This window comes from Olea europaea, chromosome 1 (genome assembly GCF_002742605.1).
Source record: "Olea europaea var. sylvestris chromosome 1, O_europaea_v1, whole genome shotgun sequence".
NCBI classification, from domain to species: domain Eukaryota; kingdom Viridiplantae; phylum Streptophyta; class Magnoliopsida; order Lamiales; family Oleaceae; genus Olea; species Olea europaea.
This window is the reverse complement of record NC_036237.1, coordinates 28,548,574-28,566,961: the sequence shown is the minus strand read 5'-3', so window position 1 is coordinate 28,566,961 and position 18,388 is coordinate 28,548,574. Positions and strand designations below refer to the sequence as shown.

Here is an 18,388-nt window from a genome sequence, read left to right as displayed (position 1 = left end):
TGTCTTCTCGTTCCAAAGCTTAATTTGGCTATTGTAATTCAATTTTTTCAAATTTCCCCCTATTTTCTTTGATGTAATTCAACTCTAAAAAACACCCATCAAACATGCGCCTCAAACTTGATTAGACAATATTGATCATAAATAGTATCATTCTTTAGTTTTTGACAAATTTAACAAGCAATCATAGATCCAAAAAGACCAAAACCACGTACTATTGCAAGTGTCCAGCGTTTGCAAGTAATTGAATCGAGAGACAAAGGCGGGATGAAATTTTGTCGCTAAGAAATTTCACACTTTTCACGTAATATATTAATGCTTACTAATACTTATGCTAACTGTTGTCGATCTTCAAATTCGCATTGGATCAAATAAGGTTTTACCTTGACTTGGTCAAATAAGCATTTTAATTGGATTAACCAAATAGCTCAGTATGGTAGATGATACTGACATTCCCTGCAACCCGATCACTAATTATCCTGACGACCAATTTTAGCTGAACTTGCAATTCCACATATAGAGTGCTCGAGCATAGTCTTTCCGGGCTATCATGCTCAAGCACTCCCTGTCTGGCTGCTTTACATATTGCGATACTTGTCCTCGAGCATAAGCAATCCTCGAGCATATGCTCCCCCTCACAACCTACGATTGTTGATCCTTTAGAATTTCTATACAATTAGGACTCTAAGTCAACCATATACTTGACTCCCGCAAGGATTCTATCCCACATATAATTATGGTATTTGACCAACTCCTTAACTATACAGGACTCCAACAGATAAGGACATCCAGCTAGTTGAGTCTCACTAGGTGAATGTCGCTTATTACTATAAATACAGAATCTTGAGCCATTATTCAGGTACGTTTTTCATTATTCTCCAGTTTATAGCCTCACACATATCCCTTTCTGACTTAAGCATCGGAAGGGCGACGAGAACATACCTCGTTGCCTTTGTTTCAGGTACCGGAAGACTACGATCGTACTCAATCCGAATCATCAAGCACAGGAAATCTACAAGTACGATTGTTGGTAGCATTATTGGCGCCATCTGTGGGAACGCTACCAAAAGTCATGGTTAACACACGATCAGGTCTTCCTCCCGCAAGCTCATCTTCTCCCATCCTTCATCCTGTCGAAGATCAACCTGCTCCCCATGAAGAATCGTTAGGAGTGCCCGCACCTCTGCCAGCGGTCATCACAACCGAAGCCTTTGAAGAGCTTCATCAACAAGTGGCCACGCTCACACAACTGTTAAGTCAAAGAAATTCACATCCGTCGCCAGCGCAGGTGGAGCATGGCGGTTTTATGGTTGATGGTCGAGCACGACCACCAAATCCCGCAACTGGCAGAGTAGAAACCTCGGGTATCCACAATATGGCCTCGGGCTCGAGATCGGTCGTCATGGATTCCGGTGAAATTGCCTGGATCATTCAAGAAGGAATTACAGCTAGCCTGCAACGGAATGCTCGGGGGCCAATAGGTTTCACCCCTAACACTCCATTCACGCCAGAGATATTGTCATATCCCTTGCCCGACAGATTCAATATTCTCACATTAAAGAGTATGATGGGACGATCGACCCCATCAATCATCCCAATGTATACACTAATGTCATGAACTTGCAAGTTACGCCGGATCAGGTTATGTGCAAAGCCTTTCCACAAACGCTGACTAATGCTGCTAGGGATTGATTCTCGACATTGGAGCCCAACTCCATAGCCTCATTCTCAGATTTGGCTGATAAGTTCTCAGCCTTCTTTGCAAGTAGCAAACGAATCAGGAAGACTACAGCCTCTCTCATGCAACTTTGCCAGGGACCAACTGAAACCCTACGAGGATTTATGACAAGGTTCAACAAGGAAAGGCTTCAGATACCCGACCTTCACATCGCAACAGCTGTCTCCGTCCTCACTTACGCCGTAAGATGTGAAACTTTCAAGATGTATTTATCAAAGACCCCACCGCAGACAGTGACCGAGCTCTTCACTCGAGCTGAAAAATACATTAATATAGAGGAAACACTAAATCCAAGGAGACCTGGTCCTTCCCATGAAAAGATCGAGAACAAGAGGCAACATGATCCGATCCCCCGGCATGAGCTTCCCCAGGATAAGTGCAGGAACGAGGCGCCGTCAGCACCTCTCACTTGGTTGAACACCTCTAAGACAAACATCTTGATGGAGGTTAAAGATATGAAAGAGTTAAAGTGGCCTTCAAGGATGAAGTCGCCCCTTGACACAAGAGATAGGAGCAAGTATTGTGAATTTCACCAGGGATCATGGGCATACTATAGAGGATTGTCATGCTTTACAGCGAGAAATTGAAGCCCTTATCCAAAAAGGATTTTTAAAGAATTAAATTGGTCATAATAAATGACCAAGGAATGACCGTGACAATCGGAAAAAGCCTGGGGCCGGAAGCAGTGCTCAACCCACTACCGGAACCATTAATATTATTGTTAGGAGCATAGCATCCAGCGGAGACACAAGTAGTGGGCAAAAGCAGTATGCCCGCCAACATGCTCATACCCCAAAAGAATCCCGTGATGAAGTCAAAGACGTCACTTTTGGAGCAAGAGATTTGGAAGGAATATCATATCCTCATGATGATGCCTTGGTCGTCTCTGCGGTTGTGGCTAACTTCGAAGTAAAGAGGATTCTGGTTGATAATGGGAGTGCAGCAAATATACTCTCGCAGGAGGCTTTCGCCAAAATGGGGATCTCTCACAAACAGCTCAAAGCAGTAAAAACTCCCCTACAGAGATTTGGTGGTGGCGTCATTATCCTTGAAGGCATCATCGAGCTCCCGCTTACATTAGGAATTGGTAATACACAAGTGACGGAGATCACACCATTCCAAGTGGTTAATACCCCAATGGCCTATAACATCATTCTGGAAAGACCCCTACTGAACAAGATCCGAGCTATTGTGTCAACTTTCCACCTGGCCATGAAGTTCCCCACAGGTCATGGCATCAAAATAGTTTGAGGAGAACAAACAGCTGCCAAACAGTGCTATGTTACTAGCATCCGAGGAATGAGTGCTGACGTCATGCAACTTTTAGATCTCGAGCTCGAGCCAAGGGGTAGATTGGCCCCCGTTGAGGAATTGGAAGTGGTCGAGCTCGAGCACGGAAAAGCCGCTACTATTGGTCGAGATATCAAGGCCAACCTCCGGGAGGAAGTCATCAATTGTCTGTCCATCAACATTAATGTTTTTGCATGGAAGGTGGAGGATATGCCAGGAATAGACCCAGAAGTAGCTGTCCATAAACTCAATATCAGCCCAGGGGCCAAACCTGTTAAGCAAAGGAAGAGACAGTTTGCACCAAAAAGACGTGTGGTCATTCAGGAAGAAGTCAGCAAATTGTTGGGAGCAAGGTTCATAAGGGAAGTCTAATACCCCGATTGACTCGCTAATGTTGTTCTTGTGAAAAAGGCTAGTGGTAAATGGAGGGTCTGCATTGACTTCACAGATCTTAATAAGTCGTGCCCAAAGGATAGCTACCCACTACCAAAGATTGATAATCTTGTGGATAGCACATCCAAACATAAGCTGTACAGCTTCTTAGATGCATTATCAGGGTATCATCAAATCATCATGGTTAAAGAAGACCAAGAGAAGACTTTATTCATGGCCGATTCAGTCATATATTGCTATAGGGTGATGCCATTTGGATTGAAAGATTCTGGGGCGACATATCAGAGGCTCATCAACAAAGTCTTCGTCGATTTGATAGGGAAGAACATCGAGGCCTATGTGGATGACATGGTTGTAAAGAGTAAGAAGGTGGAGGAACACATATCCGACCTAGAGGAGGTGTTCGTCACCCTATAAAAAAATAAGATAAAGCTCAACCCGGAGAAGTGTGTATTCAGCGTAGCTTCAGGAAAGTTTCTGGGTTTCATGATCACTCATCGGGGGATTGAGGCCAACCTCGACAAGATTCAGGCTCTGGCAGCAGTGGAATCAACAAGGACCAAGAAAGAGGTTCAAAAGTTGATAGGCAGGGTAGCTGCCTTAAACAGGTTCATGTCCCGAGCAGCAGACAGGTTCTTCCCCTTCTTCAAAGCCCTCAGGTGTAATCATTGCTTTGAATGGAATGAGGAGTGCGAAAAGGCTTTTAAGGAGCTCAAGCAGACATTGGAATCTCCTCCAATCCTCACCAAACCCGAGCCCGGGGATACTCTGTATTCATACTTAGCCGTATCTCAGAATGCAGTGAGTGGTGTCTTGGTGAAAGAGGTTAACAGGGCCCAGCAACCCATTATTACGTAAGTAAAGTCCTACTTGATGCAGAAACAAGATACACTTTGGCAGAACAGCTTGCCCTTGCACTGATAGTGGCAGCACGAAAATTTCGGCAATATTTTCAGTCACATCCTATTGTAGTGCTCACCAATCAGCCTCTAAAACACATTCTTCAGAAACTAGACGTCTCACAAAGATTACTGAGGTGGGCAACTGAACTCGGAGAATTTGACATAGAGTTCAAGGCCCGTCCATCTATCAAAGCTCAGGCCTTAGCTGACTTCATTGCAGAACTCACCCCAAGGCCTCGGGGGCCAAATGGTAGCTTGAGCTCGACCACAGGTGTGTGGGAAATTTTTGTAGATGGAGCATCAAACTCCTCGGGCTCCGGCGCAGGAGTCATAATCATAAGCCCAGGCATGCTCATAAACATTCAGCGCGCATTCAGGTTCGAATTTGAGGCAACCAATAATGAGGCAGAGTATGAGGCCGTCATCATAGCCATGGAACTCGTCATAAATCTCGAGCTTGAAAATACCAAAATTTACAGTGATTCCCAGTTGGTGATTGGACAAATCGAAGGGACGTTCGATAGGAAGGATGAGAAGATGAGTTTATACTGCTTGAAAGTGCATGATCTCCAGAGAAAATTCAAGAGTTGTGAAATTGTGAAAGTTTCTCAGGCTGAGAATTGTAAGGCCGATGCCTTGTCAAGATTGGTGTTCATGGGAATAGATGGGCTTGACAGGACAGTCCACGTTAGAATTGTAACCAAGTCAAGCATCAATCAGACCATAGGCGTCATGGATATTGATAATGAGCCATCGTAGAGGGATCCAATAGTGAACTTTATAAAACATGGCAGTCTTCCAGAAGATCCTCGAGCAGCGAGAAGCATCCAGTCCAAAGCTCCAAGGTATTGCATGATTGAAAAAGTTTTATTTCGCAGGAGCCTCACACTTCCATACCTCAGATGCCTTAGGCCTTCTGAATTCCAGGCCCTAGAAGAAGTTTATGAAGAAGTATGTGGAAACCATCAAGGAGCTCAGGCATTAGCCTTCAAGCTCATAAGGTATGGATATTATTGGCCAACCATGAAGAAAGACGCCCAGGAATATGTCAAGAAGTGTGACAAGTGCCAAAGATTTGGCAATGTCATCCACCCTCCCGCAGAGGACCTTACTAGCATCAGTTGCACAGCCCCATTTGAGCAATGGGGAATTGACATCCTTGGTCCCTTTCCAATAACTAGGGGGCAATTGAAGTTTGTGGCTGTAGCTGTAGAGTATTTCACTAAGTGGGTGGAGGCCGAGCCTTTAGCCACAATTTCAGAGCCGAAGTTAAGAAGTTTCATTTGGAGATCCATCATATGCAGGTTTGGGATACCGAAAGTCCTCATAACTGATAATGGCAGGCAGTTTGACAATGCACAATTTAAAAACTTCTGTTCCAACCTAGGGGTTGATCACCGTTTGACGTCGGTTTCCCATCCTCAAAGTAATGGTCTTGCCAAAGTGACCAATCGGATTATATTACAAGACCTCCGTACAAGGATCGGGGATGCAAGAAGTTCCTAGTCTGACGAGTTACCTTAAATACTTTGGACGTATAGACATCCCACAGAACTGCTACGGGGAAAACCCCCTTCATGTTGGCTTTTGGTATTGAGGCCACTATCCCTATTGAAGTCAGGTTGCCCGACCAAAGGAGGCTTGAGCCCGAAGATGCAGGGCGCACCACTGAACACCTCGACCTCTTGGAAGAAGTCGGTGATCAGGTGGCTTTAAGAATGGCCTCCTACCAAGATAAAACAGCAAAGTACTTTAATAAAAAAGTGAGGACGTAGAGATTCAGAGCCGGAGACCTTGTGTTAAGAAGGGTCGAAACAGCAGGTCATGCCCCGGGCAAGCTAGGACCAGTTTGGGAAAGGTCCTTTGAAATCATACGACAGCTCCAAGGAGGTGCATACAGTTTAAGAGATACATCAGGAAGACCACTTCCAAGACCATGGAATGCCAAGAATTTAAAGATATATTACAAGTAACTTGGTCTTCCTGTTATCAATAGTCAGGCCTGCGCGTCAAGGTTCATGTTTTCAATTCTTAGGCCTACGTGCCAAGTTTTATTTTTCGGTATTCAGGCCTGCGTGCCAAGGTTCACGTTTTTAGTTATCAGGCATGTGTGCCAAGTCTATTTTTAAAGTATAATAAGAATTAAGTTATTCGTCAAAATATGATCTAGCTACAAAAAGTCTTGCCCCGTGCAAGCAACTCAAACCTTGCCCCGGCCAAGCCACTCAAGCCTTGCCCGGCGCAAGCAATCAAAAAGTCTTGCCCCACGCAAGCAACTCAAGCCTTGCTCTGCGCAAGCAATCAAAAAACATTGCCCCGCACAAGCAAGTCGAGCCTTGCCCCAAGCAAGCAATCAAAAAAGCTAAGCCACGAACACACTTACAAGTAACATTCCCAAGCACGCAGTGCCCGATCAACGATGTGATAGATCTTATAAAAAGGCCATTACTGTCCTCGTGAATCACACTATCGATCGATACAATTACATTGTCATTCAGTCCTCGGGATAAACAGGCATAATATGCTCGAGCCCAATGCATAATGTCAAAAAATGATTTTACAAAATTAAGTCCTCGAGATAACTTGTATACATGCTCAAGCTAAACACAATTTCGAAAATGATTGTGAAATTCAGTCCTTGAGAGAGTCATATTGGTCGAGCATGACAAAAATAAATCTTTGTTGTTGGTGAATACGTACGTCAAGGCTAAAACTTCATTTAGGCGTCGAGATATTTAATTAATCTGGGCGTCGAGTTGTTAACTCATCTTAGGCGTCGAGATATTAATTCATTTTGGGCGTCGAGTTATTAATTTATCTTGGGCGTCGAGTTATTAATTCATCTTAGGCGTCGAGTAGTTAATTCATCTTAGGCGTTGAGATTAATATTCAGACGTCAAGTTATTGTTTCATCTTAAACGTCGAGATTAATATTCAGACGTCAAGTTATTATTTCATCTTAAGCGTCGAGTCATCCATTACTCATCTTAAACGTCGAGCTATTTAAATTTATCCTGATCATCAAGATGCCCAAGTCGTCAGCCATACGCCCCATACATTGAAAAAACATCGATAAATAGAACATTAACTAAGATCGAGCAAAATACTTGTTCAAAATAAAAAAACGGGTGTCGTCATGATCAAAATGAATAATCAAGAAGTCTAGTCCTCGATATTCTGGCTGGGCTGATCTTTCTCGACATCGTCACCCTCGATGTCGACCTCCTCATCATCAACGTTCTCTTCGGACTCCGAGAGGGTGAGGTCCTTAGCCACCTGTGGGATAGTCTTCAAGTCCTCGGGCGTTGCGTCTGGCTTCGCGAGAATGAATGCTCAAGCCTCTTTCAAGGCATGAAAGTACGAGCCCATTGCGTATTCGCCCTTGAGCTCATTAAAGTCGTCAAACTTCTTGAACTCCTCGACTTAGTCAACTCGAGCTTGGACCAACCTCCCTTCATAATCCCTATAAATATTTTCAAGCTCCAGCTTCACCTCCTCAGCCTCATCCTTCATGGTACCAACTTCTTCTCGAGCTTTCATGAGCTCGCTATTCACTTGCTCACGCTCCCTCTGCAGCTGAACGCGCTCGGCCTCAAGGTCTGCAATTCTTTTATCACGAGCCGCTAGGGAGTCCTCGAGGTCAGTCAATTTAGAGGACTCATCTTTTCCCTTCAAAGATAGACCTCGAGCAATGCTTAACGTCTGGAAAAAATGGACGAACGAAAGTTTAATAAAGCCTCGATTAAAAAAGATGTAAAAATACCTGAACAAATAAAGTTCAGATTACATGATCGACGTACCTTCAGCGTCATGGCCTCGAGGGCCCTCATGCCATCATCAAAGCCAGTACTTCCTCAGTATTAGTCAACAATGCTCGGCAAAAATTGGCCTTAGGTTTGGTCCTCTGATGGGACAGAGCATGTTGGCAGAGCCCCATCCTTGAGATCAACCACTTCGATAGGACCTCGAGATTGAAGGACGCTCCGAGGTGTACCCTGAGGGGCGCTCAACCCTCTCCCGCTCTATGGCCGGGGATTTTCCCCTTGGCTGTGAAATTTCGTCAGGGCCACTCCTTTATTTCTCGAGCCTGGAATCTCGAGCTCTCTTTTGTCCCCTCTTCTGGCCGGGAGCCCGAGCCTGGGGGACTTTGGACTTCTTGTTAACCGCATGATGTAGGGCAGCAGGATCAAACGTCATTTCTACAAAATCACCCGACATTAACACGAGCACGAGCATTACAAACATAGGTAGAATAACGAAAACATTGAAAGTGCATATCCTACCCTCGACGCCTTTCACATTCACGAGATCGAGGATGTCATCCCAAGGACGTCATCTATATTGTACACCAAAGGCTCAAGATTTTCCAACATCAGCCTATCCCTCTCTAAGGACTCAAAATAGGCTTGACCCTCACAAAATCTCGTAGTATCTAGTAAGACCCACTGAGGACTAATAGGTAGGTCGAGATCTTGAGTCACGACGTAAAACCATTTTTCCTTCCAGCCATTTAACGAACTAGGCATCCTCGGGATCCTAAACCCTTCTCGGGATGAAAGGTAGGCAAAACATGAGAATTGGGAAAGTTGTTTCAGGTCGAACACCATCCTGCATAAGTCTAGGTATGGGGTAATTCCTAGGTACCTACAAGCTACAAAAAAATAGGTCAACATCCTCCACCCGTTCGGCACTAACTACCCGGGGCTCATATTATGCTCGGTCAACATGGTGACAAAGAATGGGTGCATGGGCCACCTAAACCCCCCTTTAAAGAATCTCTAAAAATCAAGAACTCTTTTTCCCGAGCTATAGCCATCCTATCCCCATCCTCGGGATGCCTTATATCACAACCCAGCATAAGGCCATATTCCCTAGCTGTCGATATCGCTAAGTGTTCCTTTAAACCTACAGGGTTGATCTGGGAACCTAAGTGAAGTCGGATTATCCTGAGCTCGAGGCTGAGCACTAATAGGTATTGCCATTGGCACTATGGACTGTCCTAAGTCCTCGGGTGTAGAACTAGACCCAGAAGACGATGTGTCTCCTTCACTACTCGGCATCCTATTCCAAGTTAAGACCTTTCTAAATAAACAACTTAAGTTCTCAAGCTCTTACCTAATACCGACAATTGCGAGAAAAATTTACTGAGTGAAAAAGTAAAAAATGAATAGCGAAAGGAGTATTTATAGGAGACCTGAGTGGGAGCCCAAAAGTTGCTGGCACAACCATCCGATCACGCCACGTGTCTACCATCCAAGGGCTCAACCCTTCCACCGCCTTACTCGTTTAGGGCTGATGTCATCACCACGCCAGCTTCGCTCACTCGTCTTCAAAAGCTCGAGCTTTTGCACATTAGTCGCCTTCGAGCCTCTTTGCATCATATCCTCGAGTGAACGCTTCGAGCATATGTGCACGGGGGCAATGATACTGACATTCCCTGCAACCCGATCACTAATTATCCTGACGACCAATTTTCGCTGAACTTGCAATTCCACATATGGAGTGCTCAAGCATAGTCTCCCCGGGCTATCATGCTCGAGCACTCCCTGTCTGGCTGCTTTACATATTGCGATACTTGTCCTCGAGCATAAGCAGTCCTCGAGCATATGCTCCCCCTCACAACCTACGATTGTTGACCCTTTAGAATTCCTATGCAATTAGGACTCTAACTCAACCATATATTTGACTCCCGCAAGGATTCTATCCCACATATAATTATGGTATTTAACCAACTCCTTAACTGTACAAGAACCCAACAGATAAGGACATCCAGCTAGTTGAGTCCCACTAGGAGAATGTCACTTACTACTATAAATACAGAACATTGAGCCATTATTCAGGTAAGTTTTTCATTATTCTCCAATTTATATCCTCACGCATATAATTCTCTTTCTAACTTAAGTATCGGAGGGACGACGAGAACATATCTCGTTGCCTTTATTTCAGGTACCGGAAGGCTACGATCGTGCTCAATCCAAATCATCAAACTCGAAAAATCTGCAGGTACGATTTTTGGTAGTATCAGTAGATAGATCCAAAACCAAATCTCTATTGATCGGATCATGGAGATGTCATTTGAAAATATCACCATGACATGATTGAAAGGGTTTTCTCCTGGATGACAATACTATCCCCTCCCATTAGCTAATCAAAAGAAAGTCATGTTGGTTGAAGGCACAAACTTAGAGCCTAAGTATTATGTAGATCCTATCACAACCGAATTCCAAGCCAATTAAATACCTTCAAGAATGGGTGGTGGTACACAAATCAAGGTTGAAAATTTTAGCTTGATATGATAAGAGTTGGGGGGCTAGTATCCGATAGCATATATATATAAAGGGATAAAGGCCTAACAAGAATGGTTGAACTGTCAAAAATCTCTCATACTTAAACTTCAGCAAATATAACAGACATTTTGTTTTAAAAGTACCACGTCATTTTTTTTGTCATAAGCAGTAATGACACTAAACATTGAGGACTACAATTTGTGATTTGCAATCTTTGAGACGAACAGTGAAGAGTGCAGGGATACTAAAAAATCGGGACTTAATGTGATATTTATTCCTTATTCAAAACAATGAGGTTTGGTTGAGACTTGAGAGCAGAACCGGCCTTGGTCAAAGGCAAACTAGACCACTGCATTGGACTTCAAAAATCAGGGGGCCTCATAGAAAATAAATAGGCTCAAATCCCGTCTAGTCCAAAACCCATCCAAGCACTGAAAAATGGAACCGAAGAGGCATTGATTGAGCAAAATCAACAATAGGCAAGGCAAAATCTCATTCAGAATCTGGCATTAACTAGGGCTCTTTTTCAATTTTCTTTCTATCTTCGGTTAAGAGTTTTCTTTTTTTATTACCGCTTTTGTGTCTTGAATTTCTATTTGATGTCTAGGTTCTTTCGTTTTTCCTCTGCTTCTTGTTTCTGTGAATTAGGGTTCTTTCTGTGCTTCTTGATTTTGTGAATTAGATGTTTGTGCGCAAGTGGGATTTCATCAAATGCAACTCTAAAAGACTCAAAAGAAAATCGTATTATGAATATCTACAAAATAAATTATACGACTGGAAAAATGCTAGTTATACAGAATGAAATTATATATATAGTCACATAAAGATGAGGTGTCCAAAAAAATGTAGATTTTTTATTTATTTTTTTTTTTTTTGGTTGAGATGATTCCAATCCAATTATATCTCACCACATAATGTGTTTGCAAATTATTATGTAAACCATCATGTAACGTAGCAAAATCAAGCCGGCTGCAGCTCAACAAATCCACTTTACCAGGACACAGTTACCTTGAAGAATATTAAGCTCAAAAATCGTATTGATTGCAAAAGCAGCTGAATTAGGCACATTATCTCCAAAAAGTTTCGATGAACGTTAGTTTTCAATTCTAGCACGCCTTACAATACATAAAGCTTCAACAAATTGATCCTAAAAGTGAACTATAAAAAAGCTCCAGAAAGAAAGCCTAGGGGCAAACAAATTGAACTGCTTGAGAACAGAAGCCAAAACGCATCACTGCTGTCGGACTTCAACTTTCTTTTTCTGCCAGAGCCTATCGAGAGCACCGTCAGCATCGCCCTGCAAAAAAGGTTTCCCACTCAGTGTCTCATTATATATGTTAACAGGTACATTATTCGACGGCATACAGATAGAAATTCATCCGCAAAGAAAATAAAATGGTACAAACAAATAAAAACTCGCGTAAAGCAGACATATTCAAGTGTAGGCATGTAAAAAAGATTGCTTCCATATGTTAGTTTTAACTTTTAAGGTGTTTTAGGAGCTATAGGATCGGATTGCATTCTCTGATGGGTGTGTACGAGTTGCAATGGCTGTACAGCAAAAGCACCTTATCAAGTGATTCTCAAATCTATATGGATACGTCCATCATAATTGATAGTAGTGACAGTTACGTTTCTAGAAGTATTTTTGGTAAACATACAAATAGTGGTGAAAGCGCAAGGTCCGGTATACGAACGCACGTGAAGAATAGTGATTGAGCGAGATGTTACAATTTTGTTTTAGATTGTTCTTTCCTCCTCTTTCATGTCAAAATCAACGGTTTCTCTAGCATCAATATAGGCTACGGCAGCAGGATTCAGAACAAACCACGAGAAAGGTGCAGCGTCAGATTTCAAATGCATTTAAATCATAAAAGCAAAAGGAAACCAAGAAAAAAAACCTGGGCACGGACGAATCCACAGAGGGCAAAGGTGGAGAATTGGCCAGTGTATCTGCCAGTCTCATCCAAATGCCCAACGTTAATCTGGACAGATGCATGATCTTTGGACGTGATCAGCCTGTTTGTGGCAGAACTGCACAAAAGCCAAAAAAATTTCTCATAATATCAAACATCATGCAACTCACAAATTTCACTTTTATAACATAAAACAGCAAGGGAAATGCATAAAAAGACCTAATAATAGCATCAGCAGAATAGATACACACCACTTTCTGGGAATGTAGAGATCCATATTTTGTCCCTCCTCGTTCTGCATCTTGGCAAATTGTTCAACTACAAACAAAGGTCAAGCACCTGGACCCAAAACAATCCAATTAACTGACTGGATATCTCCAACAGATGTCTCTCCACAGAAATTCCAAAATTAAGCATATTCTCTTTGACTTAAAATTAAAATATTATAATTTGATGTTTCAATTGTGATTTTAAAAATAAATGATAAGGATCTAATGTACACCCACAAAAAATCCCAAACTGGTTGACAGTATTTAATCTTCAAATCCTTATTTCTAGAGGCCTAATATAATTGATTTATTTCAACTCTACGTCAGTCTGCTCACAGAAATTCAGAGAAAATAACATATTTTCTCATATCACACCAATATTAATTTTTTTTTAAAGAAAAATAACTTCTTCAGAACATTTCAAATGAAACCCCCTTCACAATTCAAAACCTGTAATTCTCTAACAATAATTGTTCGTATACTACTGCAACTAAAGATACAAATGCAAAATGAATAATTACAAATACTTATAGAATATATATAATATAAATACATAATGTGAAAAGAGAAATCGTAAAGATAGTGTACCGGAAGAGACGGATGCTGAATATTGATGGATCTGCTGAGAGAGAAGAATAGGGTTTGCGGCCACTTCTGATAGCTTTATTAGAGTTCAAACCAAAACCCTAGGAAGGTCAATGGACCAAAATGACCCTCTCTCTATTATGATGAAAGTGGTAATTTTTCTTAATTGCACAATTTGCCCCAATTTTTATTTTTTTTCTAATTTTACCCTTCGTTAGGAAAATTTTACTTTTATAATAGGTTATATTTGGCAGTATGGAATTATAACCCTAATATTGGAGTTAAAAAAATTTTGATTCTAGTTTGATATTTAAACATATGTTCAATAAATTTAGCTGTAAGTCTTTTACGAGTACGACATGCCAACAAATATTTGAATAATTAGCTAGAATTAATCATTCTTCATGGTTTTCGTTCAAAAATCATTAAGTTGCCATTTATTAAAAAATAATATTATTTACTTAGGATCATTGTTACATTGTTCAATATATAAAAACATATTTCAACTTTATTGAATAATATAACGGTGATCCAATATTACATAAATTAATGATAAAAAAAGTTACTTAAAAAACAAAGTATATATATATATATATATATATATATATATATATATAGTACACAAAAGTTGTGTGCTTTCTTCTCTGATTAGGCTAGAATCGAAATTGGTGTCCACACACATTAGTAGTTGTTTTTGAAGAATACGAAAGGGTCTAACGAGGAAGCAGGAATCAAATCTTAAATACCAGGACATGTCGAATTTGGGCTACAAAGATTTTATAGATCTATCAAATTTATGTAAGTTCATTTTTCAAAAAACTTTTTTAAAAAAAACTTTTTGATGGTATTTTATATCGAATTTTGTAAGAATACATAGATATCGTGATAAGATTATGTTTCATGAAGTTGCACATATTAAAATCTTGAAAAATGTTACAATGTTTCCTAAAAAAACCACAAATTTATACATATCACCATTATTAAGAATATTATTTTAAGATATTTTATTTTGTGGGTTCAGCTACTCTTTAAGCATGAATTTATTAATATTAATATTCTAGAAGAAGTTTGTGATCTCATTGTTCCTCCTACAAAGTTTCTAAAACATATTTTCCCAGCAGTCAAGTTTCACTCTGACTTAAACAGTAGATGAGCGTAATGGCATGTTTGATGTAATTTCTTTAGAATAATTTATTTATTTATTGAAAAGTGGATTGATAAAAAAATAGGAAAAAATTATGAATTCAAATGTAAACATTGAAAGAATATGATGCTCCTCAAGCTCTCTCCTTGGTTCTTTAGGGTAAATCTAATAGTCATTTTATCAAAATACCCACCATTCACTTTCTCCGTCATTCACTCAAATCTCAATAAGAACTTTGAATTATCGGAATTCGGCGAGTGCCGCATATCTAAAACCCATAAGAAATTGGAGATTTTCTGCTGTAAATGTAAATTATTTGCTATCAGAAGTCACCCCAGAAGAGAATTTGCAGGAAGTGGTCTCCACAAGTGATGATGGTGTTTCTACAGTAATATAGGCTCTTCTTTTCATTGCTTTCATCGATTTAGCCATTCTTACAATTGGGGTAAATTTTATTTTTATGTTAGGAAAAAGAAGAGCGGCAAAAATGGTAAAATTAAAGCTGGACCCAGAGGTTTCGGGCAAAAGATTGAAGAATTTGAGGATGACTCCTCCTCCTCCTCAGAGTAAAGAAATGCACGTTTTGATGTAAGCTTGCCACAGCCTTTTACAATTCTGGTAAAAAGGATTATAGGGTACCATGATCATTAATTTAGTTGGTTTTTAGCAATGGTGAAATTGCATGGCAGCAGCTTTATCAGTTGTACATTTCTTTTGAAGTACTTATGAATGTTGACCACCGACTTCCGGTCTCATAAGAGTCATTCGCAGGCCCCACTTTAGGCTGATGTGAGCTCGGCCACAGTTCAAATTGGTATATTACCGCCATAATTTTAAGGGATATAATGATTATTCTTGTCATATCATCTTCTCAATCATGTACACTTGTAAAGGATGACGTCATCAACACCTAAAACCACCAATCCAAAGTCCCGGATCTCCAACCTTTTGCAGGCCATCATTACCTAAGAAAATATTGGCACATGACAATCGACTTCGTCAACCAATCACAAAAGAATTCTGCAACTAAACTTCCGAGTTCGATCTTGTAGCTGATTTGATTGATTTGATATAATTTCGACTATGGTCATGTATAAATAGTAGAGAAATGGTTTTCTTGAAAGAGGGTGAACTTTCATACAAATGCACCACATAATTATGCCTTCTCGATATACAATTGTAGTATTTTTCATAATAAGGGGAGATTGCCATTTTTCCTAAAGTTGACTGGAGATTAATTCTTACAAATTTTAACATCAACAATGAAATAAATAGATCTTTATCTACTGTCCCCGGTTGGCAAAAGTTACAATGTCAACTGTGGACGTCACAACATGTTGTCCACTGTGACTGAGAGATCGAACCTGAAATCTTCTTAATTGTTTGTGCCTTTGTGGAAATAGCAATTTCGAGACTGTTATGGAGAAATATGTTTTTGTACTCGATTACCCATAATTTGTGGAAGTATAACATAAAGTCATTTAGAACTATTGGAGCACTAGAATGTGTAGGATACTCTTCGGTTCTGAATGCCTAGCTTGATACCATGAAAAATTGCTAACTATTATTTTGGTAATGGGTCCATCTTCAAAGTATTTTTTGTTGTGTAGTCCGCCACATCTAAGGTGGACAAAACCAGTTTTACTACAAATGTTATCAAATTTTCAAGGAAGAGAAAACAAATTTTGCATCCTCAATCAATGGAAAAGTTTGACAAGCAAAGGAAGTAAAGTTCAAGTCTTCTTTCTCAACTAATGGACAAGTTTGACAAGAAAATGAAGTTGAGTTCAATTTGTCTTCTTCCATCCAACATTTGCTTATAAACAAAGTGAGAGCTTGTCATACTTGTAACAAAAAATTTGGAGAGCCTCTAATAGAGAAGATTAGATAGAATTGTGCGAAAACTCTACTTTGTGTAGAAAGAAAAATAGTGAGGGATTGAGCGCCTCAAGTTTTTTTTCTTTGATGTTATTGTGAGTCTTATAATCCAATTATTGGTGATATGGTGGACGCTTTGTCGATATTCCATTTTGTCACACAAAAGAGGGAACAAAAATTTCGCATTACTAGTAGACGAATTTTTCCCAACATTTTTCCTCCAATAGTTTATGATATAATTGCATCTAAATACGAGTTTTAGCAGGGAACCGTCATTAGAGATCTTTTGATAAAATTGTATGTCAATACTACTGGTAGGGAGCCCTCCTTTGAGATCTCCATGAAAGAGGATCAGGTTATTTCCCTCTAGCTTCTATGACTAAAAACTTCACCTTCTCTCTGTGTAAATTTGGTGTCAGCCATCGCTCCATTTGCTTTATTGTTTGATTTTCTCCATGAGATGAAGCAACTAATAATTGACAACCACTCTTTCTCGAATATTTTAATTACCTCGCCGATTTTGGCACCTTGAACCTGACTGCCTTCACTCTTCCTATGTTTCAATTATGGGCAATGAGTTCCATTAGAAATTGGTGGCAAGTTAAAACCATGTCTACTGTACGGTCCAATACTGCGAACCAAACATACTTCCAATCACATTCCTTCAGTTTATTTAACGAGCCAGCTGATCCAAAGACACCATTGTTTACAGGTCACACAAACTCTATTTCAAGAATTTGTTCAAGTTTCCGATCAAATACCCCAAATTCCAAAATTAATTAGTACAAAACAAATGAATTCCTCTGAAACCATGGGTTAAGAAGCTTCCATTAAGTTTTATTTAACAGCCCCTTTTTGCTTAGAAGAGTGAGGTCGATTGTTGAATTTTATTGGAACTCCCATGGAAAACTGGAACAGTAAACTAGAAAATAAAATTATGAACAAGAAAGGACAATTTAAAAATAACCCAATATGTACTAGACGATAAACCTACTCACCACGCCATAATTTGTACAGTTATGTCGCAATGTAAACTACCTCACCTTTCGCCATTTTTACACCCTTCGAACTTGTATTGTCATCTTAAAACTGCACAGGCATCAGGAATATTTAACCTTCTAGCCTCAGCTTACTAGAATCTATGTATAAACTTAAAACTATACAATGAGCAGTACGTAGAACAGGTAACGAATTTATTTGCAAATCCTCTAATGCCTTCCTCATAGATAGGGTATTAGCCAGAGCATAACGCCTGGCAGAAGTGGAAGGAAGCGAGGTAGCTCAAACTAGCCTCAGTTAGCTGTACAACTTTCTTTCCTACGGCATCTAAGTGGAGAGAAGGGATTGAGCAATTCTCCTTTCTGCAAAAAATTGAAATAACAAATTTATTGAGCAAATCAGTCAGCTGAATATTCATAGTGCAATTATGCATTATTTGATAGGGAGCATTGAATGGTAGTGGGAGTATTTAAGATGAAGAAGATAAAATCTCGTTCATTACTGTTAAGTCTTGTCCGATACTGCATACTAAACATGGCTACAAGTACACAAACGGTGATTACATGAAGTTACATTCAAACCTTTGAGATCTTTTCCACATCAACACACAGCAATTGACATGAATGGCAAAAGTACTTTTTAAGCCATAAACCAACATGATCATCCTTTCACAAGTGAGGAGAGATCCAGTGTATTTGGCTAAACTTCATAAGTTACTTTTATGTAACCTTTTGTTTCCAGACATGTTTTGATATCTTACTCTCAAGTAAAGAAAGTAACTCTGAACATTACCTTACCATCAAAATAAATAACTTGCTTATTTCCAAGCTATAAACAGTAAAAAAATTCCTTTAAAACTACTTGTTTCTTATACGTAAACATTTTAAACTTAGCCAAACATTCTCACCAAGTACTCTTGCTATGAGAAATTCCTTCGAAGCTCAAACATATGAATTCCTCTTGGTGCGGAGGGGGGGGGGGGGGACGGGG

At 40.1% G+C, this 18,388-nt stretch overlaps 2 protein-coding genes across 2 annotated transcripts in view; both read right to left on the bottom strand.

The window, feature by feature from the left end:
* Window positions 1–11,616: 11,616 nt before the first annotated feature.
* Window positions 11,617–13,494, bottom strand: LOC111399936 (40S ribosomal protein S21-2-like). The gene is made up of 4 exons (XM_023027420.1): window positions 13,381–13,494; window positions 12,775–12,862; window positions 12,509–12,641; window positions 11,617–11,904 (listed from the first exon to the last, which is right to left on the bottom strand). The coding sequence occupies exons 2-4, from the start codon at window positions 12,822–12,824 to the stop codon at window positions 11,839–11,841; spliced, it is 249 nt and encodes an 82-aa protein (XP_022883188.1). The 5' UTR covers window positions 12,825–12,862; window positions 13,381–13,494; the 3' UTR covers window positions 11,617–11,838.
* A 3,823-nt stretch (window positions 13,495–17,317) lies between these two features.
* LOC111399931 (pumilio homolog 2-like) overlaps window positions 17,318–18,388 on the bottom strand; it is an 18,521-nt gene continuing 17,450 nt past the window's right edge. Inside the window, exon 10 of the mRNA XM_023027417.1 lies at window positions 17,318–17,760. Within this exon, the coding sequence (XP_022883185.1) occupies window positions 17,726–17,760 (35 nt within the window). The 3' untranslated portion in view covers window positions 17,318–17,725. The remainder of the gene's footprint in view (window positions 17,761–18,388) is intronic.

Coding starts and splice junctions, on each gene's coding strand:
- LOC111399936 (XM_023027420.1), bottom strand. CDS start 12,824: ATGCAGAACGAGGAGGGACAAAATATGGATCTCTACATTCCCAGAAAG. Junction 12,642..12,774: donor CTCTACATTCCCAGAAAGTG/GTGTGTATCTAT, acceptor GCTTTTGTGCAG/TTCTGCCACAAACAGGCTGA. Junction 11,905..12,508: donor GTGGATTCGTCCGTGCCCAG/GTTTTTTTTCTT, acceptor CCTTTTTTGCAG/GGCGATGCTGACGGTGCTCT.